General features: G+C 28.6%; 3 protein-coding genes across 3 annotated transcripts; 2 read left to right on the top strand and 1 right to left on the bottom strand.

Annotated features, from left to right (window-relative positions):
- Positions 1-8,994: 8,994 nt before the first annotated feature.
- On the top strand, positions 8,995-11,969 carry LOC130961641 (uncharacterized protein At1g01500). The gene is made up of 2 exons (XM_057887613.1): positions 8,995-10,145; positions 11,265-11,969. Exons 1-2 carry the CDS (start codon positions 9,447-9,449, stop codon positions 11,496-11,498), a joined length of 933 nt encoding a protein of 310 aa, XP_057743596.1. The 5' UTR covers positions 8,995-9,446; the 3' UTR covers positions 11,499-11,969.
- Positions 11,970-18,267: 6,298 nt separating this feature from the next.
- Positions 18,268-22,339, top strand: LOC130962026 (protein REVEILLE 5-like). The gene is made up of 8 exons (XM_057888112.1): positions 18,268-18,716; positions 19,878-19,935; positions 20,400-20,523; positions 20,616-20,807; positions 20,892-21,026; positions 21,188-21,297; positions 21,451-21,510; positions 21,780-22,339. Exons 1-8 carry the CDS (start codon positions 18,454-18,456, stop codon positions 21,879-21,881), a joined length of 1,044 nt encoding a protein of 347 aa, XP_057744095.1. The 5' UTR covers positions 18,268-18,453; the 3' UTR covers positions 21,882-22,339.
- Positions 22,340-26,614: 4,275 nt separating this feature from the next.
- Positions 26,615-27,673, bottom strand: LOC130962379 (uncharacterized). Its single transcript, XM_057888602.1, has one exon. The coding sequence runs from the start codon at positions 27,671-27,673 to the stop codon at positions 26,615-26,617; it is 1,059 nt and encodes a 352-aa protein (XP_057744585.1).
- Between the last annotated feature and the right edge of the window lie 230 nt (positions 27,674-27,903).

The raw sequence follows: 27,903 nt of genomic DNA, 5'->3' as shown, positions 1-27,903 counted from the left end.
AGTATGAAATACTATGTCTTATAAGTTGAGAAGAGTAATTAGTGGTATAGAGTTAGTGTTATGGAGTTCTTTTCCAACATCAAGATAATTGTGCTCCGGGTCAAGACAAATTTGATTTTGATGTAGTATATTATATTTTCTTTTACTATATATGAGTTTGATAACTTAAATAATTTAATATAATTAATTAAGTTATTTAATATAATATAATTGATATTTTTATTTTTTGGTTATTGTTTGCTTAAGCACCACATATTTTTTTTGTTTGTCCAGGATATTTAAGGTCTGTTTAGAAATTTTAAAAAGTAAATTTTTTGAGTTTTTTATTTATAAAAAATAATAGTATTAATGTTTGGTGTAATTTTTAAAATTAAATTGTAACTTTTTAAGAAGTTATTTAGAAACTTATAGAGAAGTTAAAAAAATAACTTCTCTCATAATGTTATTACTTTTTATCACATTTTTATAAAATAAGTACTTTTAGAATTAAAAACCTAAACACAAAAATAACTTATTTATAAGCTACTTTTAATATAATTATTTATTATTATCACATGAGGAGTCAGATTAATTAGCAAGTTAGTTACACACTTTACAGTTTTGGAAACGTTTGTTATACAGCTGTTAATAGTGGTGAACGGTTAGTTAGCAGATTTAGTTAAGGAAGTATATATAGTAGATGGAGTAATTACTAATTAGAGTTTTGAGTTTTTTTTGCTCTTGTAAGTCTCATTTTTCTTGCCTCAGTCAGAAGTAACTTGCTTTTGACCTAGGGCTTCCTCTGGAAACTTTCTTCTATTCTTGAACCTTCTCTCTCTGAACTAACATTTTCACAATTATTTAAGCTATTTTTAAAAAATAGCTTAATTAAATTGTTTATTCAAATTGAACCTTAATTCGATAGGTCAAGAATTTATCTATTACGTATCTGAATTTTATTTAAGAATTTATTATTAGTCAATAAATTATTGCGTATAAAATAAAATTTAAATTTTTAATATTTATTTAAATAGAAAATAAATTAACCGATCAATCCTAGTTGATTAACGACGCAATCCACCACAAGTGGACAACCTTAGTTTAGTAGAGGAACAGGCCGGTGAGAATGAGATTTTGACTGCCGGCGGCTGGGTTGGGATTGCATGCAATGCTGCCACACATTGAACTATTTATTATTATGAGTATATGACTATGGCTTATGGTTTTTCTACCTTTAATTAATGACATTAATTCTCATATCACTCGTTTTTCAATTTATCGGCATTTGTCCCACTAGCTAATTAAAGTCATTATGTGGAGTTCAAAATATTTATTTATTCATTAACAATTATTATATATATATATATATATATATATATATATATATATACTTTTTTTTAAATACTCTTCATTACATATAATTCATAAGGTATATTATTTATAAAATCTAAATCTAAGACTTTTTATTATAATATAATATATTGATCATTTTAACTAATCTTATCTTTATTAGAATTAATATTTAAATTAGTTCATAAAATTCTATTTATAATTTACTATAATTTTTAAAATTTTAATTTATTTAATTTGATCTTTAATTTAATATTCATGACTCATGTTGTTTGGATTTTTTATCTTTATAAATTAAACAAATATAATAATTACGAAATAAATAAGTTAAAAATATTTATCGAAATAAATACTTTTCTCTTGTCTCTTTTATACTGTAAACGAGATAAGACTGTGGACACGACACGCGTATATCTTGTTTACCGTATAAACGAGATACATGTATTTTTAAAAAGAAAATTTTGAAAATAATAAAAATATTAATAATATTAATAATTCAAACTTTTAGCATGTAATTAGTACATAAAAATATTGGTAGAAGAGATTAATATTATTAATATTTTTTATCGTCCACCTGTTTTATCTTGTTTACACTGTAAACGAAATATATGAAAAATTATCTCATTTACAGTATAAACGAAAGAAGAGAAATATTTATTTTAGTAAATATTTTTGAAATTATTTATTTCGATAATTATTATAATTATTTTATTTATTAAAATAAAAAAACCCATGTTGTTCTCTAACTTAATTTTCACCACGTTAATGACATGCTAACAGCTGTGAGCTGTCACGTTGAACTTGTTAACAACCATTTGATGTGGTATTAAAATTTTATTACCTCAATTTTTTCCTTATCAAATTTTTAAACTAAGATTCTAATTTTACTTAAAAGTGTTTTAGAGATATTCTAAAAAATAAATTGAAATAAAAATTTTTAATAGCTATACCAGATAATTTTATACTATTTAGTGTGATAATCATCGGTTTATTTCTCTGTATCATTAATAATTTTGTGATAAAAATAAAATTAAAGACTAACATAAATAAAAAACGTTAAAATAAAATATTAAATTGAGTAAATTAAAATTTTATGTGAATATAACTTTAAAAATTAATTAAAGTATTAACTCTATTTATTATTGTTAGCTATTCACACGAAGATAATTAAATTAATTTTTATGTGAAGATGAAAAATATAAGTACATATTATGTGAAATAGTTGACTAAATTCCTATTTTGATCTCTCAGATTCACGCGATTATTCATTTTGGTTCTCGAAATTCAAAATTACCTATATTGGTCCTCTAGATTTAAGTTTTGGCACCAATATGGTCCCTCAACTCTTTCCGGTGATGATTAAGCAAATATAATGCTGAGATGACACCCTTTCTGTCACGTTGGACGATGTAACGGTTAGTTGATGTGGTAAGGGTTGTATTTGTATCCAATTTAGTCCTTAAAATCCTAATTATCTTATTATCTATCTGAGTTATAATAACAAAGTTTTAATAAAGGGGACTAAATTGGATACAAATACAATATTTGCCATATCAACTAGTCGTTACACCGTCCAACGTGACAGAAAGGGTGTCATCTCAGCATTCCATTTGCTTAATCATCACCGAAAAGAGTTGAGGGATTATATTGGTGCCTAAACTTGAATCTGGAGGACCAGTATAGATAATTTTAAATTTTGGAGACCAAAATAAATAATCGCGTGAATTTGAGAAACTAAAATGGAGATTTAGTCGAAATAGTTAGTTTATCATATATCAAATCATTGATTTATTTTTAGGTAACATGCAAAAATACTTTGTGAGGTTAAGTTGGAGCCCAATGAGTCAGTGTCAGACTGTTAGCTGAGTCATGCTCACTCATTTCTTTGTCCCTACAAACATTTTCCTACTAATTTTTCGGCTTTTTATTTTGGATGAATTTCCAGTTTTGAGATTTTAGTCTTGTGAGATTATAGTGTGCATGACCATATAATGTACAATAATTATGGGAGTTACCGACGGATTTGGATGTTTAATTCTTCTATACTTTTATCTATTTTTCCTGCCCATTTTAACATGGATTTCTATAATTCTATAATTTTATCTGAAAAATTTTATTCTTAATACAGTTAATTGAATCCAACACTATGTAATATCGTTATTAAGGCTTATTTGGATTTTGATGATAATATTTGGTATGTCATATGATATACCAAGTTTAATGCAATAATAATATAGTTTACTCAACACAATATTGGTAGTGTAATGGTATATTATTGTTGGTGCAAGTTAATGATCATGTTTTTTCTCGCGCTAAATTCCATTGCACAAGATAAAGATTAATTCGTCACAAATTTTTGCTTTATTTAAAAGTTTGTTATGAACTAATGAGTTGTTACATACACAATACAATATTTAAATTTTTTGATATTTATTTAAGTGAAATAACGAATAATCTAATTAGGGATGTTCGCAGTGCGGTTTGATTCGGTTTTAAGGGAAAAAGTCATCCGATCTGAATACTTAATTTACGTGCGGTGCAGTTTGGATTGAATAATTTTTTTTTGGAAATCTGATTCGATTCGATTACAAGCGGTTTGGATCGGTTTGAATTTGTGGTTTTTTAAATAAAAAAATAAATATATATAACCAATCTCATCATCAAATTTTAAATAACCATTAATGACATAACAAGTCTTAACAATATCTTAAAAAACCAACGATAACATAATAATAGAAATAAAATTATAGGTTATTTAAAATAAAAAAATAAATAATATTTTGAACATAAAATATTCATTAAATAATAATAATACATGAATAATAGAAAAATATATAATAAATTAAACATGTTATAAGTATAATTGTAAATATAATAATAAAATAATAATATTATAGCATATTGTGCAGTTTGGATTGAATTGAATCGGTTATGAAAAATAGATCTGAAATCCGATCCGATCCAGCGGTTTGCAAAAAATAAAATCCAATCAAATTTAAAATAGTGCAGTTTTAATCGATTTTTGGTTTGATGAGTGGTTTAATTTGAATCAGTTTAGATTTGAACACCCCTAAACCTAACTACTCGATTAATTTCAGGTTTTTTTTTTTCTCTTTTCATTAGTCCAAGTTGGTTAAGCTAATGATTTCTTTGTGAGATATAAATTGGGCGGCATTTTATTTTTGGTTTTGGCCCAATTTTAGATGATAAAGTGATAGTAGTGTCCAAGTTGGATGCAGAGGCTTCAATTCTTAGTGTAGTAACTGGACCAACAAAGCCCAAATAAATTCAGCCCACAATTGAAGTCATCCCAGTGTAGAAAAGAACATAGCTCTCCCTATCCAATTTTTTAAGGAAGAATCTCCTTTCTCTGAGTTGGTATCTCTTAGGAAGTAAAAGTATAGGAAGGTTTTCACATGTACCACAGTACTTTCTTGGTACATTGATATTCCAATCTTTTTTAGTATTAAGATATATAATAAAATAATTAGAAGGCTAAGATTGAATAGATATATATTGAGTAGTTTTGTTTTTTTAAAGAGCACCATACAACAAAGACAAGTTGTTCCCTTAGCCCACAGAAAAGAATGAAGAAATTACTATCTTGTACTTGTGTTGTGTTGTTTCCTTTTGATACACTTTTTACTTTTCTTTTCTTTTTCCTAATCAATTTTCATTGATCATTTTATCTTTCTGTTAGTTTTTTTTTTCTTCTGTTCGTTCCTTTAAAACAAATGACTTCCTTTGGCACGATATACTTTATTTATCTATTTATTTTACAAGGATATTATTATTATTATATGAGATAATACTATTTTGTAATTTAGTTTGTTTCTCTTCTACATATATAGTACTTACTTAATTCAATTTTCTCTATTATATTAAATACATATTATTTTATTAAATGCATATTATTTTTCAAAATTTTAAATATGAATTGTTTTAAATATTAATCTATTTTTATTAAGTTATTTAAAAAAGAGAAAAAATAAAAAAAGGGTAAAATGACCATTTTAATATTAGTATAAGTTAAATTTAATTGCTCAAGTAAGTATTATTATAATAATATTAGTAAAAATTTGTGCAAGAATAATATTACTTATATTTTAATTTTATCAACTAAACTCATTTTAAAGTATAAGTATTAAATTTATTGTGCTAAATTTTTAAGGATAATATAGAATTTCACAATAAATTAATTTTATCTGATATTCGTTAATTAAAGAAATAAATTTATTAAAATATTTTTAATTAATTAATTAATTATAAGCCTTAGAAAAAAAACTAATCTCATCATTCTTGTTAATTAAATTATGATATAAGATAGTGGTATGGATAGTTTTATGGGTAAGACTTGGCAAAAAATAACTTAAAAATTAACAATAAATAAGTAATAAGGGATTGATAGAAAAAATAAATAATAAATTTTGTGCATCATTAATATTATTGGTGAAAAATATTTATTAAAAAATTAAAATATTAAGTCATTAATGAACATCTTTAAGTGAAAGACATCTATAGTCAAATTAAAAAAAAAGCTAGAATTATAGACTCGTGAATTTTGTCAAGCTATAATGAATTAATTTTTTTTGTATATAAGAAACTATTTAATAAAAAAAAATTAAAATTAATATTGTTACGTGGGTAATCTGAAATAGGTGGATTGGGCTTGAAAGATTAGCCCAAACGTCAATGGAAGGTGGTCTCCAACTTGGTTCACGTCTGAGAGCCGCCGTCTGAGTTGTATGTGTGAAAGAATGGGGGGTGGTACCTGCAAAGACACTCCGATGCTTAAGTTAGCAAGGGGGTAAGCAGGTTTAGAGAGTATTGGAACTTAGAGATACCTGAGGGGTGTCAGTGTATTTATAATGGTGATCCAATAACCACCGTTGGAGTAGTTCCACTTTTGAAGGTGGATAACCGTCCCTTTATCTTAGGGTAGTTGGGATATGGCTCTTGGAAGTAGATTGAGAGATTTCAGAGACAGTTACTTATTTGAATAAGTGTTATCTGACAGCTATCCATCGAGCCCGACTTCTTTGGGAGGTCGGTGGGTGGCGAAGGTCATTCTTTGGAATGGGCCTTTTAGCATGTGTTTGGACCTGGGTCATAGTGTTGGGTCAGGATATGAAAAAATATTAAATCTATTTTTGTTAAATTATATTAACTAATTGCTTACACTTATAAGTTAAAAGTTAAAGATATCTACTTATACTATTTATAATTGATTAAATAAAAAATTTTAGAATCATAATTGTGCTAAATTAATATTATTTTGTTTAAGTCTTTTCTCCTATTTGTTTTATGATAAAATTTAGTTTAACATTTTAAAAAATAATGATAATTCTTATCAAAGAAATAAATGAGCATATATGAACTTTTTTGTTGTGATTTTTTAGAATCTATTTAGAATAATCATCTTTTAATTTAGATTTTAATAAATATTATTATTAATATTTTTTTTATACCGTATGATGATTAAGAAAAGTAAACGAAACAAAAAAGATTTTAATATTAGTAGGATGAAGAAAATATTGAATAGAAAAAATATGTCAACTTCACTATTAAGATGCATGTGCAATATTTTTTACTTATATTATGTGTTAATTTTTTAAGATAATAATATTTAGTTTTATTTTTAATATAGAATAGATAATATTTAGTTTCACCTTTAATATATTATAAATAAGTAGATAAACAAATGCAAAGAAACAGAAAATTTAAAAAGAATAAAAAAAATAAAAAGAAAAAAATATTTTTAATTATAGAGATATATTTAATATTTATCACCAATTTTTTTCTTTTATTTTTCTTTGTTTTTTTAAATAAAATAATATAATAAAAGACAAATTTCAATCATATATTATAAAAATATTTTTAAAGCGAAATATTCATGCTGTATTTAAATACTATTATATAAGAAAAAACTAAAAAAATTATTATATGTAAGGCAAGTAAGATTGTTTTTTTAGTTTATCTATACTTATTAAAGAGAAATAATATTAACATTAAATACATTGAATAACCTAAAGAAAAAAATAAAATAATACTATACATCCAAATATTTTTATTAATCAAGTATAACCAAGTTAGTTTAACGTAACAAAAATCAGTTCTAGCTAATATATTCCAATTCTTATAATTTAATTTGGTTAGAGTTGGTTCATAAAAAGATTTAGATGTGTAGTATTACTCAAAAAAGTATTTATTTGGATTAATTTTTTTTTGGTGAAAAACACTTTTTAAAATAATAAAGTATTTTTGAGAAATTTTAAACATATTTAGATGTATTTAAAACAAAAAATTTTACTAAAAAATTAAATTATTTGATTTTTTAAAAAATCAATAATACTCTAATTTTAAAAAAGTAGAAGTAAAATAAGTTTTAATTATTTTTTTTACTAGACATATCATTTATCATAATTAATAATTACCATTTATACCTTTAAAAATAAAAATAAATTACTCAAATTGAATAATTTTATTTGAGTAATGAAAAAATAAATTGTAACAACATAATATTATCATATTTGCAAATATTAAATTTAATAATTTGTCATGTATCATGTACAAAATAAGATTAAAGTTTATGATTTTAATTTTTTTTTCAATTAAAATCAATATGCCAATTTTATAAATCATAACTTCTTAAATTAAGAAAAAATATATAAAATAGATACATAATTATTTAATCAATATAAAATAACATGATATATATAATTTTTGAAATATAAAAAAGTGTTATTTTTTTTAATAAATTTGTTATATTTATAAGTTTATCTCACATTATTGGAAATAATTTTATTTTTAAGTATTTTCTAAACAAATTTTTTTTTATGAGACTTCATAAATAATATAATTTATAATAAATAAAGAAATAAAATTTTTATACATTATTTTACTGTGCAGCATTTTTTCAAGTCACATATGTTATCTTTTGTTTTTTTTTTTATAATTGAAGGGCTATTTTTGTCTTTTTATGAATAGCTACAAGACAAAATTAACTTGCAACTTAATCTTACATAGAACATTAAAATTCCAATAAAGTAAATGGAACACTTGAAAATTTTCCAAAAGTATATATATTACAAGAGATTCTGACACTTTAATCGAAAGATTCTGACACTTTTAAGCAAGTATTAAGATATTTATCTTTAGTATTTAAAAAATAAATTAAAAATCCAAATAAATCTATACAAGATACACTTATGATTTAAATTATGTCCCAAAAAAAAAAACTAAACTTTATTTTAATTTAATTTTTATTAATTGTTACATAACAATTAATAAATATTAAATAAGATAAATTTTGATCTTTTTTAATTAATTTCTTTTATTATTAAATATTTTTATTGAATTAAATATAATTTTAAACCTAATTTAAGAGTTAGACTATATCTCTATTTATATTAAGATATATAAAAGATATATACATATTTATAATCAAATTAAATTGACTAAAAATAGGAATAAAGGTATACAATATTCTTCAATATATTATATAAGAAAAAGAAAAACAGAATTTGAAGTTGAGCACAAGAAACAGAAGGGAAGTGACAGAGAGAGAGAGAGGCACAAAAGAAAACAAAGACATAACAGAAAAATCTAACTTCTCCGATCACACCCCAACAGAACACGCGTCTCTTCCTTCTCTTTCTCTTCTTGAGTTGACTGCGTATGATTCTATTAATATCTTCTCACTTCTCACACACCAAAACAAAAACCCTCTTTAGTATAAAAATCACCCTCGTAATCAATTCATATAACTAAATTCATCAACATAATCATTCTTTTCCCCTGTCTCTCTCTCTCTCAAGATCTTTCTTTTTGTTTTTTGTTTTTTTAGTTAATTAAAACCCATCCCCTTTTTCTTCGCTCTCGATTCAATTCCCTCAAAAGGGTCTCCAATTTCACCTTCAAAACCATAACTTTTTCTCTTTCCCCCAAATTCTTCACGGGATCCTTATAATAATAGAAACTGAAAACTGAATTAAATCCCTAAATTGAACACACCGATACCTTCATCATCGTTACGGTTACCGCCACCCGGCTTCGATTCTCACCAAAGGGTCTTCGATTGCGCATTCAAAAAGCGGAATTTCCTGATTCCGATATAGATGGATCAAAACGACGAGGCAATTGCGAAAACGGCGAACTCGATTCCGTTTCCGTCGCTGAACCATTCGGCGTGGCTTGAGATCAGGCTTTTCTACGTCCGAATCTCGCCGTGCCTCGTCGACGCCGTCCCCGACCACCTCGTACTCCGCCACCCGCACCGCGAGATCGGCGTATCCCTCCAGATCAACGGTTCTCCCGTTCCGGCGGCGACAGAGGCGGCGCCGCTCACTCTTCGCCGTGACCGCGTCGACAGGGACTCAGCCGAGGTGACATACGTCAGCACCGATAGCGTGCGCGCCACGGGGAGCGTGGAGTTCGAGGTTTACGAGAAAGAAGGGTTGTTGTTCCTATGCGGGTCTTTGGAGCGTGTGGAGAGTCAATGGGGAAGTGTGGTTCCTCCTGCGGGTTCTGGTTCGGGTTCAGGTTGGAGCATTGAATGCCACGTGGCGGCTGGTTCGGTTGGGTCGGGTTCTTCGGCCTTTTTCAGGCCGAAACTGGGGGTTTCGGCGCCTTCGATCGAGGTTTATGTTGCAGGGTGTTGCTCCGGCATGCCGGTGATTCTAAGCAAGACGATTCAGATGAGTCCAAGGAGGAGGGTGCCAAGGCATTTCACTTTAGATGCTATACCTGAAGATGAAGAGGTGATGGAGAAGGAGCACAAGGGTGTTAAAGCATTGGTACCAAATGGGAAATTGCAGGTACTTTTTGGTGTGTTTTTGTGTGTGCCAATTTTTATTCTAAGATCTTTCAATTGTGAATGATGTATTGGATAGTTAGTTGACAAATTATACCAAATTGGATTAGGGATTTGGGAATTAATGCAATAGACATTAGAGAGGAATGTTGATGTTTTGTTTTGAAGATGGTAGAATCGTGTCTTAGGTGGTTTGGATACAGAAACGATGGAGAGGAGCTAATAGGCTAACACGGTAAAGTTCTAGAGGAAAAACCATTGGAAAGGTTCTAGGTTCTAATAGTTTGAAGATAGGGTTTATGATGGTGCAATATAAAAGTTGTTTGATTTCCACATAGTGGAGTAAAGGCTACGTGGTGGTGGTTGTTTTTGATGATGAATTATGGATGTGATTGGAAGTGCTGGCGTCTCAGATGATTTTCTGTGTAGGTTGTCAGATTAATTTAGTTGGTTTGCTTTGCAATTAGGAGTGTCTGTTTCTTTATATTTTATAAGCAATGTTTCTGTAAGTATTTGAATCTTCTTCGCATGATTCCTTAACTGCTTGAAAGTGTTTAGGAATAACATTAGTGTGATTATTTAGTGATTTTGTTTGTTCCTTTGCATGGAGTCATGCTTGTGTTTTTTCATGCGCGTGGAATTTAAAGGATTTGTTATTGCATATGTCGATTTCAAGCCATATGTATGTGTTTTTTATGACTGTTTCTGCCATCAACTGGGATCACTATTTCAAGCCATATGTTTGATTGAATGCAATAGCTCCTTTTCTCATTGGTTCATATGCTTTTAGTGCCATGATAAAGAATTTTTGTTTTCTACTTATGGTGTCATAAAATTTTGAACATTTTTTGGTGTAAACGACCGACCGGTACTATCTTGACCAATCACCTTGGATGCCAATACCATTCCCATAGGTGTACCTTAGCAACAACTAGCATAATGTTTATATTTGTCTCACTTAATCATCAAAGTAAGCTTTTTCGCTTTTCGTTGGTCAAGATGGTATGCACCACTAGTTTTTAGTGTTTGGTTAGAGCGCAATTCCCACATTTTCAGTAATGGATTTTGGACAAGCTAGTTGGAACTCCTGATATTAATATTAACATGGATGATATTTGTGCAGATAACAGGGCCGGATGCCGATGACTATGATCCTGATGGTAAGATGATGGGCCATGGTTTCTATCCTCAAGAGATGTATCTTGGTGAGGACGGACAACTTTCGTGGTTTAATGCCGGTGTTAGAGTTGGTGTTGGAATCGGCCTTGGGATGTGCGTAGGGATTGGAATTGGCGTTGGTCTCCTCATGCGTTCCTATCAAACAACAACCAGGAACTTTAGAAGGAGATTCTTCTGACCGGTAACAACAAATTCCATCGTTCTAGTTCAAGATAAGCACAAAAAAAGAAAAATAAAATAGCAAAAGGAGGATACTTCGTAGCTCCGATCGATGATAATAGGACTTTCCTATAGATGAAAGTGTCAAAAGTAGAACCCCCAAGAAAGCAAGAAATACTTGAATGCACAAAATGTTAATTTTGTAGATAAGTGGAGTTTGTGAATGGTTTTGTTCTATAGCCTTGTCTTGCTGATATATGTTGATGTATCACTGTGATCTGTTGATTTTACACTATGCTGTAAATTCTATCTGATCCTCCACCATAATAGATATGAAAAAAATAGAGAGAAATGCAAGAAGATTGTTGAGGGTGTGGTGTGTGTGAGTTGCTGAGTTTTGACACTGAGCATATGTATCCGAGATTTTATTTGTTTATTAGTCTTGTAGATATTATATATTGTTTAAACAATTTTAGTCTTTAGAGCTCAATTTTTGCAAGCGTTTATAGTGTTTGGAAAAAAATTATTCATCAAACTCTCAAGTCTCAACCATTTTGATAATTTTTATTCTCATTTTTTATACATTAATATAGGTTTTCTGCATTTATACCTCACCATAGCCCATAGGACAAGGTTTTTTTTATCAAGTTTTCTAGTTTTATTTGAATATTGTGATGAGATGAGGAGGTAATTTTGGAATTGGAAATTTTATTTTCCTTTAAATTTCATATACCTTTGTTCCATAGACATGACTAACAAGGCTTTTCAAGGGAAAGTCTAGAAATATGGTTAAGTTTCTGTAATCTCCCTTTTACCATTGAATTGAAAAAATAAATAAATAAATAAAAATAAAAATAGAAGTTCTTACTTCTACCTAACTCAACTTTTCAACACCTTCTTTATTGTGCTCTATGGTAATTAAGAATATATTTATTATTATTATTATTATTATTATTATTATTATTATTATTATTATTATTATATCAAAACCAAAACAATAGGTCTGGAATTCTACAATGGAGCTTCGCAAATACAATTCCAAATTATATATATATATTTCTTTTTTCTTGAATCAACCTTCTCAGTTTTTATTGACTCGGTGCTCTTGATTTGTTTATTTTGGGAATATATATATCTATATATGGATTTAGTTAATGTTGTTTAAAGGGTAAAGTATATTTCTTATCTCTAAAATTTGGTAAAATTTATAAAAATATTCTTAAGTTTTATTGTTTTAATTTTGTTCCAAAAGTTTTTTATTTGTATGAAATATACCTCTGGTCGCTAATTTTTCAAAAAAATTAAGACCAATTCAATAAAAATGCATGAAAATTATGCTTGATTTGCTTGCGTTGAAGGTTGTTCTTATGAAATTGTTGTTGAATTGGTCCTAAATATTTTGAAAAATTAGGGGATATATTTAATTCAAATCGAAATTTTTTTGGACAAAATTAAAACAAAATGAAACTTAGGGATATTTTTAACATTTTTGCCGAATTTCGAGAATAAAAAATATACTTTACTCTTATTTAAAATATAATTTTTGAAATAATGAAAGGAAAAATTTAGTCGTTTCAATCTTAAATTTTTTAAAAGTAACTGTTAATTGTATTCTTCCCAAAATAATTTTCTCAAAAGCTTATATCACTCTCAATTGTTTTAGGCTTTCAGCATTTCTTTAAAGTACAAATGCTGTTTAAATTTAAGTCACCAAAAAAAAAAATGCTGTTTAAATTTCGGTTGAATAAGTTATTCTAAACATTAGTCGAGTAATCAATTTATTTGTCTGCTTAAGTAAGTGTCAAGAATTTTTTGCCTTGTATATATAACAACCATTAAGAATGAATACTAGAATCAGATCAACTGAACACTAGTGAATCTGGAAAGGAAAAATGAATACTTACTTTAACTATATGAATAAATTAAGAATGAGATTAATCTGAGAGACAGATCAAAAGCATATATATATGTTAGTAACTTTAGACGTTCAAATTTATGGGACATGAAAGTGGAATGACACAAACTTTGCTTGAATGCAAAGAGTGAAGGCGTAATTATGAAGCATATGGCTTAATTTTTATGGGCCACCCAAAGTTGTAACCTCGTGATTGATATGACTTTTTTGGACCATAATATCATGTGCAAATCAATGGAATCCTCATTTCCTTGGGCCCACATACCATTTGCTAGTGTCAACTCAAATAAATTCTTGTTGAAAAAATAAAAAAGAAATTCTATTATTTTTATGATAAGTTGTTTTAAAATAAAAAATCAATAAAAAAATGAGTTTTTAATTATTTTTAAATCAAAATATTAAAACTTAAAAATAACAAAATTATAAATTTAATAATAATTAAATTTTTATTTTTTCACTTTATTTTTTTCCATTCTAGAATACCCTCCCTCCCACCAAAAAAGAAAAAAAAAAGAAAAAATTCCACCAAACTATTCAAACTTTTGATTATTCATCCTAAATTTTTCTTAGCCATTGTTTTGTATAATAAGTCAAAAAATATCTAAACATGCATGTTCATAAGCTAAACGCAAATCTTTCTAAATTGTAAACTTTTTAATATTTATCATCAAAAGTTTGTACCAATAGTAGGACTTAATGTTGCTATAATTGTCAATTGACATGTCTTACTTTTATGATTTCCAAGAGATGAATAATAATGAAAATTAATTCAATCCAAGTGAATCGATTAATACCTTTCCCACTCTTATTATCTAATTGTTAAGTGGCCTTCTTTGCCTTCTATTAATTTTAGTAAAAATAATAAAAATAAAATATTATTCCTAAAACTTGTATAAAAGAAGAAGAGTTATTTGTAAAATTTCAAACTCAAATACAAACCTAACTAATGAATTATAATTAAAGATAAAATTATTGAAATATATAGAATTAATTTTTTTTAAATATATCAATATACTAAATATCAATATTTTTTACTGTTAATTTTAATTATATATTATATATATTTTTTATAACTAAAATTACATTAGAAGTGACTTAAATACTGATATGTCAATACGGTTAAAATTTTTTATTTATAGAATCTATCAAGTTCAGAAGATTTTGTTTTTGATATTGGAGTAGTAAGGTGTTTTTTTAAAATGTGGGTTGATGGAGTGTTATTCTCAAATATAGAATCGTTTAATTAGATAAATAAAAATCGGACTGTCTTATTTGTGAGAAATACAGAAATCGGATCCGATTTGTGAGGATACAGAAATCGTACTGAGAGATTTATAAAATCGGAGCGAAGGATTTGTGAGAGTACAGAAATCGAACTGAGAGATTTTGTTAAAAAAAATAAAAAATTTTTAAATATAGAAATCAGACCCTCCAATTTATGTATCTTTCACACTTTTAAAAAACAACAAAAATTACAATACTAAGGTATATCACTACTTTTACTTCCCTATAAAAAAAAAACCCTCAAGTTCAAGTGTAACCCTCTTATTATATCAATTGTGAATATAAAATTGGAGCTATGATTCTATGACAATACCTATTTCAACACGATTAGTTATCCTTTTGTACTTCTAGACAAAACTAGAAGTCTAGAACACTTCAAAGTGAAGGTACTAAGCTTTGTCCGGTAACTCCTATATATAAATAGTACAAGGATAGGGGTATAAAGGTAATTTCGTACCTCACTGAGTCCTCAATGTTCACCACTAAATTTATCTTGTTTCAATATTATATTTTGCTGTCAGAATCTTAGTATCTCACCCACATGACATTTCCAAACACTACAACTTCTATGTGTGAGACAATAATGCCTACATCTATAAATTGAAAAATGATTAGGTGTTCTAGAAATATTAATGTTTTAATAGATTTAGTTTTTAATTTAATTATATATATTTTGTAATAAAAAATAATAATTAAAATTATTGAATTATTAATTTTTTAGAGTATTTAATAACATTTTTTTTATATATTTAATATTAAAATGATTTAGCTAATAATTGTTTTTAAGATATAAAAAATACTCTTTTTTATTAAAAAAAAATAAAAAATGAAAAATTTCAGATATATTAAAAGCTTCTATTTGTAATGAGAATTTTTTTTATTAATTATGTTGACCATATATACTTAAAGAATTTGTTAATAAGATGATCTCTTTGAATGAATATCTTATCTGATCTCAGATAATTATTTCAAAAGGACAACGAAATTCGAAAAAAAAAATACTTAATTTGGTCTTTAATTTTTTTTTTGAGATTAATTAATCTCTGTACAAACAAAAAATAACATTGACTTTTTTTTATACAGAAATTAATTAATCTCATAAAAATAAAATTTAGAGGCTAGGTTGAGTTTTTTTTATTAAAGATTTTATTATCTTTTAAAATAATTGTCAGGACTATTTAAAATTTTTTTTTGATCTATTTTAAAATTAATATATAGTTTTAGATAGACTTTGTAGCATATATTGGCTTGTAAATTGTAGCCTTCAAAAGCATCCAAAGTTCCAAACCTTCCACGTTCTAACCTTTAAAAATTAATTTTTAATTTTATTTAATTTTTCTTTAGCACCTTGTTTATTTAATATTTTTAATGATAACGATAATAGTAAAATAATACTAATCATGGATATACTTGTATTAAAGCAAGTTGCAACATAGATTATTTTGTTGACACATGGAAAAAAAGTTGTTTCTTAAGCTAAAATTTATGGAGCCTAAAGTTAAACCTTCTCAAAGCTAAAGTAATATACTTTTCGATATTGCATTTCTCCTTACGTTTCAAATACCCCACAATTTTAATTATCACTTTAGAATTCGGATATACTATGTTAAAGACTATTGGATATTAATATTATTATATCATTTTCATTCAAAATATAATTAGTCAACTTAGGATCTTTAAAGCTACGCTTCCATTCATATTATTACACTATTACAATGTTTTCGGCCATGGTAGCAGTATTAGTTTCTAAGTTTCAAGTTGTCGTACTAAATTATGAGCAAACTTTGTTATTACTAGTACTTAATTATATTAATATATATCCCTTAAGTTGATACAAATTGTGTAATTTGTTTTAGTGGAAATTCAGGTGCAGTGACTGCAGTGACTGCACGTGAAATTGATAGTTGAGAACAATTAGATAATTTAACTAATTTGACTAGATTTTCATCTAACGACTCTCAGATATATATTAACTTCACGTGAAATCGACTTCACTTGAGTTTTCACCATTTGTTTTATAAAAATATTTTATATACAACAAAAATTAACTAAAATACTTGTAATGGACGATAATTAAATTTGTTTATGATAATAAAATAATATAAAATATCAAATACTTATTTTATTATACAGTAATTAATTGATAATTAATTTTTAATATACATATAACACCATCGTAATATTTTATGAGAAATTAAAGCTAATCAATCCAAAATATTAAATGAGTAAACCAAAATATTAAATATTTAAATGAGTCAATCATATTTTTCTCTCTTGAACATTTTATAATTATTTATATAACTAGAGCCTAAACTCTAAGGAAATAAAAACACAGTAAAAATTAGTTTTATATATATTGATATGGAATATTTCTCTTACCTATCTATTCCTAACATACACGTTTTGAGCCTAATTTACACATACCAAGTTTATAATATAAAGGATAAGAAGAGAAGGTCCTAATTAGGAAGTTAGGCATTGATACAATGCATTCAAATCACTAAATAGTTTATTTAGTAGGAAACATTATCAAATTCTTAGAATTGTAGGCTAAATACCATGCATCAATGCATATATTTCTTAAATGTGTAATTATTATTCACTAATTAAATATAAACACAAATGTAAGGCATGTCATCATATTAAATTACATAGCCTTATATTTTTAAAATAATTAATGATTAAATCAAATAGGATTACATAATAACAATTTATATTTATTCTTTTACTATTTACAATATATGAAAAAAAATTAAAACTTATTATATTAATATAAACTAAGCTTGTGACTAGCCTTAAGAATATATGACATGGGGAATTCTTCTTATGACTCTCAATTTCATAATTCTTTTAATGAATATAACAAATTAGGACCATACTTCTTCTTCTTATTTTTATTTTTTTTATTATGAGAAAATTTATGTTTCATAAAAATAAATACTAAAACACAAAATATTCTCTTCATTATTTTATAATAATTGTAATATTTTTATTTGTTATTTACTTATTTTCCAAATTATTAATAATATTTACACATATTCACTTTTATTTTTAAATAACGATATAGTTTTAAGAAATTAAAGTAAAAAAATTTCTATAAAAATAATTTTATCACTTCATATCATTATTACAAAAATACTATTTATATTTTAAAATTAGTCACTAAAATCAGTCATTAATGTATTTATATATAAATATATATATATAATTTAATTTATTTTTAATATCTATTTATATTTTAAAATATATTTTATATTAGTGCTTATCATTACCAAAATATTTTTGCTTTCTCTTAGAATATATATAATATACTTTATAATTTTATTTAATATAAATATTATAATAATATAATAATAAATTATAACTTAAATAACATACTCTTCTAATATTCATGTAAAAGTCTGGAGTTCTAGACTCACTTTTAATTTCCAAAAAAATTGTTTGTAGTACATAAATTTCCGAAAAGAGAAACCGCCACGGCCACTCATTATATGTATAGAAGCCATGTGCTGAGGGTATTACAGACATTTCACACCGCCATTTTCCTCTATAAAACCTGAGCCTCCCATTTCGATTCGAGAGAAACGAAAGATTACGACACACACAAATTTGCGATCCAAAAACGATAACGGACATCAGAAACAAGCAGACGCAGAGTTTGTTGGAAAACCCACTGACACAGTCACACACCCTAAAAAGAAGAGAAGGAAAATCTGAAACGCAATCGGAGTTGTACTTCGATTTTTGGTTCTGATTGAATTCTAAGGGTTACTTGATGGTGTCGGTGAATCCGAACCCAGCTCAAGGATTTTACTTCTTCGATCCTTCTTCGTCCAATATGGGACTTCCCGGCGTTAATCCGATGCCGCCGCCGCCTCCGCCGCAGCATGCTCCGGCAACCGTGCCATCAGCTGCGTCTTCCGCCGTTAACGTGGCGGAGGATCCGAGTAAGAAGATCCGGAAACCCTACACGATTACTAAGTCTAGGGAGAGCTGGACCGAGCAGGAGCATGACAAGTTTCTAGAAGCTCTTCAATTGTAAGTTTTTGAAATTCTTTATATTTTCGGTTTTAATTGAATATAAAAATTGGATTTTTATGGTTTTGGGATATCTGATTTTGTTTGTGTATTAGGTAAAGTTTGATACTGGTTAAATGTTTGGATTAGGATGAAGATGAATGGTGAGAATTGGTTATTTCTTTAGTATCTCTTCCCCACCACCTCCTACTTCCCTAATTATTGAATTTTATGGATAATTAAGATTGTGTGGATTGGTGATTGAGTTTTTGGAATTTCAAATTTTTTTTTTTATTGAATTTAGTAAAATTATGTTTGATATAGCCGATTTCAGGGAAGTAATAAATTTTCTCCCCCTTGTTGAAAGTTATCTCAGGAAACTTTAGATAATAGATCATATTTTGAGCTGCAAGTGAGCTAAATCTAAACCAAATGTGTGTTTTTCATGTTGATTAGCGAGTTTGATATCTCGTGTGATGACTTTGAACTCATTGAATGATAAAAGGAACACGTGGTTGATTGATCATGTAAAAATGATTATATTATTAACACTGTATACCAATTTGGGGTCTCAGTCCTTTACTTATTTCCTTCTTCCTTATATTGTTTATCACAGTTTGGTTGCTAGGGTTCCGTCCCCCCACCCCAAAAAAAGTATAGGTTTTTTAGTTTTTGAGGGTTAAACCGTAGGAACTGTTTGGTAGTGAGCCTTAGAGGATATGCATCCCTTGTGAATGCATAGCATAGCACTGCAAAGGTGTGCTTATGGAGTTAGTGTACCTTGTACTAGAAGTCCCCCTTTGTTACCACATCACTACCAAAACCATTGGTGCTTTCAATCTCACACCTCTTGTGAGCTGGGAATGCACGAAATCTGCTTCTGAAACACGGAGCATAAAATTATTTTCTTGTTCTTTATAATTTAAATAACTATAAGATTCTGCTAAAATTATGAATTGAAAGAAATAGGGTTTACAAGTCATGGATTCTTTCATTTCATACAAGTATCAGAAAATTAGTCATTGGTTTGAGTTTTAGGCGAAGCCATAGGATTGGGATTCACCACTTTATGAGATTGAATTACGCTATCCAAAAAAAATTGGTGCCTGTTATAATATGTGTTATTTTCTTGATGGTCTTGTTTTGCTTATTTCCTTCTATATTTCTCTTGATTGGTTTCAGATTTGATCGTGATTGGAAGAAGATTGAAGCATTTGTCGGCTCAAAAACGGTTATCCAGGTAATTATTATTGTTACTGAAAAATAAAATTTAGAAGAGCAGAGAAGTAGTTACTGATGATTGCTGGGTAGTTTTGGTTTCTGTCTAGACAGTGAGAATGATTGACTTTATATTTTGTTCATTATTTAACATGATTGCTTATTTTTGAATTTCAAATAATGTATTTTGTTAAATTTATTCAGTTATATGTGATGATTGGTGCTATTCATTTTGTTTCTTATGTTTTCCCTTAAAAACAAATCTATTTACAGGAATAGGAATACACACTTGTAATTTGTTTCCTCGGTCACCTGAGGAAATGCTGTATATTAGATTATATTGTATTATATAATGTATGTGCGTGCTTCATCAATTTTCTTCTTTTGAAATGTCTAAACATTCATTGTGTGGTCTTATTTCTATCCTCTCTTCATCCTTCCATGAACAAATGTAGAATCAACTCTGCTTCTCCTACTTCTTGGCAGATACGGAGTCATGCACAAAAATATTTCCTTAAAGTCCAGAAGAATGGAACAAGTGAACATGTACCTCCCCCTCGGCCAAAGAGAAAAGCTTCTCATCCATACCCTCAAAAAGCTCCCAAGAGTGGTTAGCATCTATCTACATTTCATGCATTTCTTGTTTCTTTCTGTTGCGTAGTATTTAAATTAACACTGGTTTCTACTTCTGCATTTTATCAGCTCCTACTGCATCCCATGTCACTGGGCCATTGCAATCTTCCTCAGCTTTCATTGAACCTGCATACATTTATAGCCCGGATTCATCATCTGTGCTAGGAACTCCAGTAACCAGTGTGCCTTTATCATCTTGGAATTATAACACCATGCCACCAAGCAATGTGCCCCCAAGCAATGTGCCACCAGCAACTAAAGGTCTTTATTTTACCTCAATGCCACCTTTTGACATTTCAATATTAAAATATGAGGAGGCTTTTGCTGAACTTTTTGTTTTGACAGATGATATAGGATTGGCTGGAGCTGGACAAGCTGTTCCTCTTACTTGTTGCTATAGCAGCAGTAATGAGAACACCCCTCCAACTTGGCCAAGTAACAATGGGTTTGAACAAAGAAACCAGGCCAAGCCAATTAAAGGTTGGGATGGTATTTAAACTGCAACTAATGGTTTTTGGTTCTTGTTTTTGCAGCTATAGTGTTTGAATTGTGCATTGTAGTCATTTGTTATGCATCTGTTTCATACTATATATTATATGATGGTTGATTGCCCTGTTGACAAATTCATCTGTTCTATGCAGTTATGCCAGATTTTGCACAAGTCTACAGCTTCATTGGCAGTGTATTTGATCCAAATTCGACTAATCATCTCCAGAGGCTGAAACAGATGGACCCAATAAATATGGAAACGGTAATTATTCTCTAGTCCTTCCCTTGCCTTGCCTCCATATCATTCCTTTTTTTCTGCAGCGTGTAAAGATTCAAGGTTACAAGGGAAGTCTGATATTATGGTTTAAATTCATGGCCCCTCTGCTTGAGTTATTCACAAGGCTCTCTTTTGCAGGTACTGTTGTTGATGAGAAACCTCTCCATGAATCTAATGAGTCCTGAATTTGAGGATCATGTAAGTTTTGTTTCCCCTTTCCAATAAATGGCACTTTGGTACTTCTTCAACAGAGTGACTGTGCATGTCGATTTTTTATTGTATTCTTCAATCATTTGATAAAAGATGAATCTATTCTGAAGTTTAGTGCATTACTTTGTCCATGCTATGGTCGAGTTTTGTCCGGTCATTTTCCAGACTTTTCCAGCATCATTTTTACTCTCATCCTGCGTACTATAATATGGTGTACTGAGCTATTCTCTTGTTTCCCTTTTTTTTAAACAATGCAGAAGAGGCTGCTTTCGTCATACGGAGCCAACTCTGAAGAGGCAAAGTTTGTCAATCCTTGCAGCAAGTTGCTCAAATCTGAGAGTGCTGTTCTAACTGCTTAAGGTGTTGGCGGAGAGAACATTTTCTGATGCATACAAAATCAGACATTTGAGAAGGTGGAAAGCGACAGAAGGTTTTGCTAGAAGAAGAAAAATGTAGGATGCAGATGCAAACATGTGTATATAATACCGTATATATAGTTATTTAGGCATATGGTTAGGACCTTAGGTAAGGAAGAATCCTTGTTAGGAGGCTTGAATGTATATCCTTGGAATGCCTTGGACAATTTGAGTGTCTTTGTTAACTTCTGGAGGCTATGATGTACAGTCTGTTGAGTGGTTTTCAGGTTTCGTGTGTTATGCTTTGAAAGCTCTCCTTTCTACAATGTAGTATATACAAGTAGGGACTTAGGATTGTGTGTATGGTGGTGTATATAAACCAATAAAGCCATGCAGCTTTTACTTTATGGTTTCATGCATTTACATATATTTTACATAATAAAAGTTTGTCTTGTTGCCTAGTCTAAATTTCTGCTGAAGTTGATTAAGCAGCTACTCGCACTTCTGAACAAAAAGGTCATAATTTCCCTAAAATTTTTCGTGATATGAGGGGAGACATTCTTATACTATTATTAGGTTATACTTTTTAGTGTTTTAAATTTATTATAATTACCAGATATTGATGAGAAATTGGTGGTTAAAAGATTAAATGTACCTGAACAGACCTTTTTTTCTTGGAAAAGAACATTAGATGTTGAAGAATGAAATATGATTCCAAGTCCTAGGATCCTAAATTCCTTAGTACCATGTAGCTAAGCATTTTAGCATTTAAGAATTTTGGTAAGGATTGTAGCATGTGCAATAACAGTGAAAAACAATTTCCACCAGTCACATAAGAATATTCCAACATTATTGTACTGGGCTTGTCTGGATTCTCTTAATTTTTTCTCCCTTGCTTTTTAGAGCCTCCTGAATCATATGATAATTCAAGGTCAAATTTTCATTTCATTCAATAACTTCTATCTTTTCAGATATTGATTGAGTTTTAAATTGTTCTTTTGGATTATAAGAACAACATAGTATAAGAGTATTACTCTATCTTCATTGTACCTTCAACAAACTAGTGAGCAAATTTTTTCTGTTGATAACAATTCAAAGAAAGATGCCTTGAAGTACTTATCATGAGATAGGAATAATGTAGATACTCAAAACCATAGCTTTAAATTGAAACCTTTATACAAGTAGCATCTCTTGAAGTAGTAATTTTTTTATTATTATTTTTTTTTTGTGTGTATCCATTGATCAAAACTTATGTTCCTTTTTATGTTGTGATGGAACTCTCAACAATATTATGGACAAAACAAGTAAAGAACAAGAACCGAACAGGCGAACACTAAAGCCCGCATTATTTTATTGATATGCAGACACATTTTCAATTGGTTCCACAATTTTACACTAATAAACACTAGCTTAGTCATTACCAGTTTGTTATTATAGGTTGTTACTACTATAAATAGAGTTGTCTAGCACGGACTTTGGAATATTAACTATTGCCTTAGTTATAATATAAGGGGATCCTCAATATTTTCCCCAAGTTGTTTTATGAGCTGAAAAATCTGCTATTGAAATGTTTAGAAATGGAAATCAAAACTTAAGGGGACCTGAATCCCTTATCCGTATTTGACATGAAAACTTTTAATAGTTTGACAAGGTTAATACTTAAATCGTTTTATTTACATTGTTTAGATCAATTGAAAGCATGTATGGAAGTTTGTTTAAACTCCAAAATCAGACAACTAAAGTCAAAAGAAAAAGTTTATTCAAAATCATGCATTCAATTCATCCTCCAATGATGATTTAATGCTAATGCTAATTAGTTAGAAAAACTTATCAAATACTTAAAGGAAATCATCTAAACCATCAACTATCTAGATTCTTGTTGGTAAAAAAAAAAATAAAAAAACACATGACTGAGTGATAATATTAAGTTTTATATACTAAAAATTTATTAAAAATAATTTTCTTGTTCTTCTCATGACTTAGTGACACGAATCTACAACCTATTAGATTTTTCAAACAAAGATGCCTTGTGGCAAATTTCATGAATAAATTAAATATTACTCATTTACAAATTACAACTTTTGAAGAAAGGTTATATTTTGACTATATGATAATAAATTTTCGTAAATCGATGGAATGTCTTATGTTTATTTTTTTTTTTTCATGCAAACCACTTCGAAATTTTACAATTTACATTTTCTTTTTTGTTTGCATGTAAACCGTTTTTAAATCCTATAATTTGTGTATTGTTTTATAACTTGCTGAAATCAACAGTGGATTATATAAAAATAAAACAGGATTGAAATATAATTTTTTATAAATGAATAATATCTGATTCCATTTAATTTATTTATGTAATTACCATATATATATATATATATATGTGGTGCCTACTACCGTAAAGATGCATCTTTACAGATTTTTGTCTTTTATGGCAAAAAAGCGTGTCACTAAAAAGTTTTGCTTAAAGGAAAAGTGTTATCCTTAATCGTTAACTTGGCTCTGATACCAATTTTTCAATGCAGGTTTTTGAAATATTTTTCTTGGGTTGGGTTTGCATTATTGAAATCTTCTATTTCTTTTAACAAATTTTCTATTTCTCTTGATATGCTTTCTATACAATTTTTACAGAATTGTTCTACTTCTCTATTTCTTGTGTAAATGTTACTATTCTGTAATCTTACTTCATAATATCTTTTTTGACTTTTCTGAAAATCTAAATCATTTTTTAATTCTTGGATCGTTTGATTTGCTAAACCAGGCATTTTATATACTTCTTAGATTATAGGATTTTGTAAAGGTGATAAAGGTACTTGTAATTCTTGTTCAGATTCAATTTGTACTTGTTCTAGGGGTTCAGCCTGTAGAGGTTGTATTACTTGAATATTTTGAACATGTATTCTTGATTCAAAAGCTTGTAGTGCAATCATATTTTGTATGTGAAGATAATGCAATCTTCGAGCACGACAAATTTGTTTATTCTTAATATTTTCTTTTAGATTTTTGACTGATTTTTTAGTTTTAAACCGTTGTATTAATCTTCTTGTTCTAATTATCTTTTTATTTACCTTCTTGATTTCTGCTTCTAAATCTGAAGATTCAGTTGTAAAATTTCTTATTTTTATCGATATAGCCATTACTCTTGTTTTCATATTCCTTTTAATTGTTTTTAAAGAAATAAGACTTTTTTGAAAATCTTTCATATTAGAATTTCTGCATCTTCTGCCATAGCTTCATTGTTATTTTCTAAAGATTCTATTATTTTTTCTAATTCTTCGACTTCTTTTTTCAGATTATTATAAGATAATACTAAAGTTTTGAAAGCTCTTTGGTTTATTTCAGAAAACTTTAAATATTTCAAATGATTTTCTCTTTCAAAGAGTTCTTGTTTCTTATCTTGATAAGACACGTATATTTCTTCTTTATTTATCGTCATAATTTATTATTTAAAGTTTCATTCAACTTTTCAATTCTTTTTGTTAATTCCTTTATTTCAGAATCTTTTTCTTCAACTTTTAAATGAGATAGACTTAGAGGGCTGTTAATTTTAGATTCTCTTATTCTAAAACTGGATGATGAAAATGAATTTCTTGATGGTTGTTTTAATAGCAAAACTGGGCTTTCAATAGCTTTATTTCTTGGAATTTCTGTTTTTACAAACTTTTGAAATAGTTCATCAACATAAATTCTTTCTTTATCTTTGAAGTCTATACTATGATGACTATTTGTCAGCGCATAGTTAATTGCATATGTGATAGAAAAAGGTTCATCATTTTGTTCCATTAAATCTATCTTATGGAATTTATAAGCCAAACTTAAGGATCTTCCGAGGTTTTCGGTTGATAGAGGAATAGCGTATCCAATATGAGCATTGAACTTAACATTTACATTTGCCAAGTTACCATGGATTATTCCAATTATTTGATCTCTAGGATTAGTGATTCTTTTATCACAGATTGCCAGACTTATTGGAGAATTAATTCCTTTCATGTATGTTGATTTAACTAAAACTTGAATGGTACTAATATGAATCCATCCAATTTTAGATCTTTTTTGTTGATCTTTAATTTTTCCAATTTGTTTATTTACATCTTGTTCATTTATCAGGGCTATTTCAAGTTCTCCATTTGCGGATTGTATTTTTATTGGAGTTTCAATCTGAAATTTTCCATAATATATTATATTTTTTCTATTAAAGATTTCTTTTAGAGGATTTTGTTTATTAAAATTATCGTTAGGTTTAAGGTCTAACTCTGTTTTTAAAATAGCTTGTTTTTCATTATCAAGTAAAGCAGTTAGCTTATAGTAATCAGATTCTTCAGTTATTTCTATATCTTCTAAATAATTCATAACTTAAAAAGATTGGGATAGAAATGTACCTTTCTGGAGAATAAACTTCTTTATTTATTGCTATTTTACAATATGTGTTTTGTTCTCCAGAGGGGAGATTTTACAAATTAATTCTAGAAGGGAATTTCTTAGAAATATTTTTCTAATGGATCAGACTCCAGAATCGCCTCAGCTACTTCCTCTTTGCCCTCCTGGCCTGTGAGTACTCTAAGCTTCCTGCTTTCTGTTTTCTGATACTCTTTCAAATGACTTAGCACTCTATTTATAATGGTTGGATCTGATGGACAAATTCCATCCTTACCCTTCTTATGACGTCATTGCTTACGTCACTGAGCAATAATTCGCACCAACTACATTATTGGTGCCTTGTGACGTGAGCGCTTACATCATTCAACAATAATGTTGATGGATGATTCAGATGTCTCATCCACTTCTTTTTCCACGTGGGTGGGGTCTTCAGCATTGTTGCTTTCTTCAGACATTTCTGAGGTGCACAGCTGGCACCTATGGTCTTCTTTGTCTTTTAGTAAATGGCATAGATTCCTCCTAATCCCGTCAGGAAGCTTTTCCAATAATCCAGAAAAATTGTAAAATGCTGATTCAAAATCCACTAGAAGTCTCATTTCTCTTGATTCAATTTGGTTTTTCTTGCTAGAAACAATTAGAGTGTTTCTGCTTTTGTAGTTTATTCTTGTTCTGGATTCTTTGGTTATTTTTTGGGCTCTCTCGAAGACTCTTGCCAATGTGCTGGCCAATCTTCCTTCGTTGCTATAAATTGATAGATCTTGAACTTGTTCTATTGGTTGAAAGTCTCCTGGGAAGACTGACATGAAAATTACTTGAAATGCTGGGATCAAACATTCTCCTTCTTCATTGAAAATTGGCTGACTACTTGTAAATTTTAGGGATATATCCCTTGGTTCTCTTGCATCGATCATATTTTTAAATTTTTTCACTGCATCTATAAAACCTGCAGGGGATTCTTTAATGATATTTAAATTGTCAAAAATTAGGATCGTATCAATTAATCCGTATTGGAAAAACTGATATGTATCAGAGGGTGATGCTTCTGGGAAGATTACCAGCTTTGTTAGCTGTTCTTTGTTAATGGGATAATATCCCAATGTTGCTCTTTTGTCTAGAGTCCAGTTTAGAACCAGATTTAAGGTTTCTCTACAGTTTGATCTGCAGACCCTTTTCTTGTCATTTATTTCGGCCCTTGTAGGAATATTTTTCATTAGTCCAGTCCTTTGGGCTTGGGCTGTTCTTTGGATTTGGATTGGAGCTTTTTCTGCTCTTTTTAAAATTTGCTCTGGATGGAGCACTTCATATTCTCTGAGGGATTCTTTTGCTTCCTCTATTGTCAAGAAACCTCCTTTGTGAATAGTTTTGGGTTGGTGAGTAAATGGGGCTGCTTTAGCCCAATCATCATAGACTCCTTTCATTGGGCCATTATAAATGACATAATATTTTTTGTCCTGAGTTGATTTTTTAATTATTTCTGCCAAAGTTTTATTTTCAGAAATTTTTTCAATTTTTGGTTGGTCTACCACGCTTAGCTGGCTGAACTCTGATGGTGTTGTTAACGTCGGTATTGAAGCAGGTAATGTTGCCTGCTGGGTTACTTTCATGGCTTCCATGGCCTTCTTGATGGATTGGATTTGAGCTTTTAGCT

Source organism: Arachis stenosperma, chromosome 2 (assembly GCF_014773155.1).
Source record: "Arachis stenosperma cultivar V10309 chromosome 2, arast.V10309.gnm1.PFL2, whole genome shotgun sequence".
Classification (NCBI taxonomy): domain Eukaryota; kingdom Viridiplantae; phylum Streptophyta; class Magnoliopsida; order Fabales; family Fabaceae; genus Arachis; species Arachis stenosperma.
The sequence above is the reverse complement of the archived record's forward strand: the minus strand, read 5'-3'. Positions and strand labels throughout refer to the sequence as shown.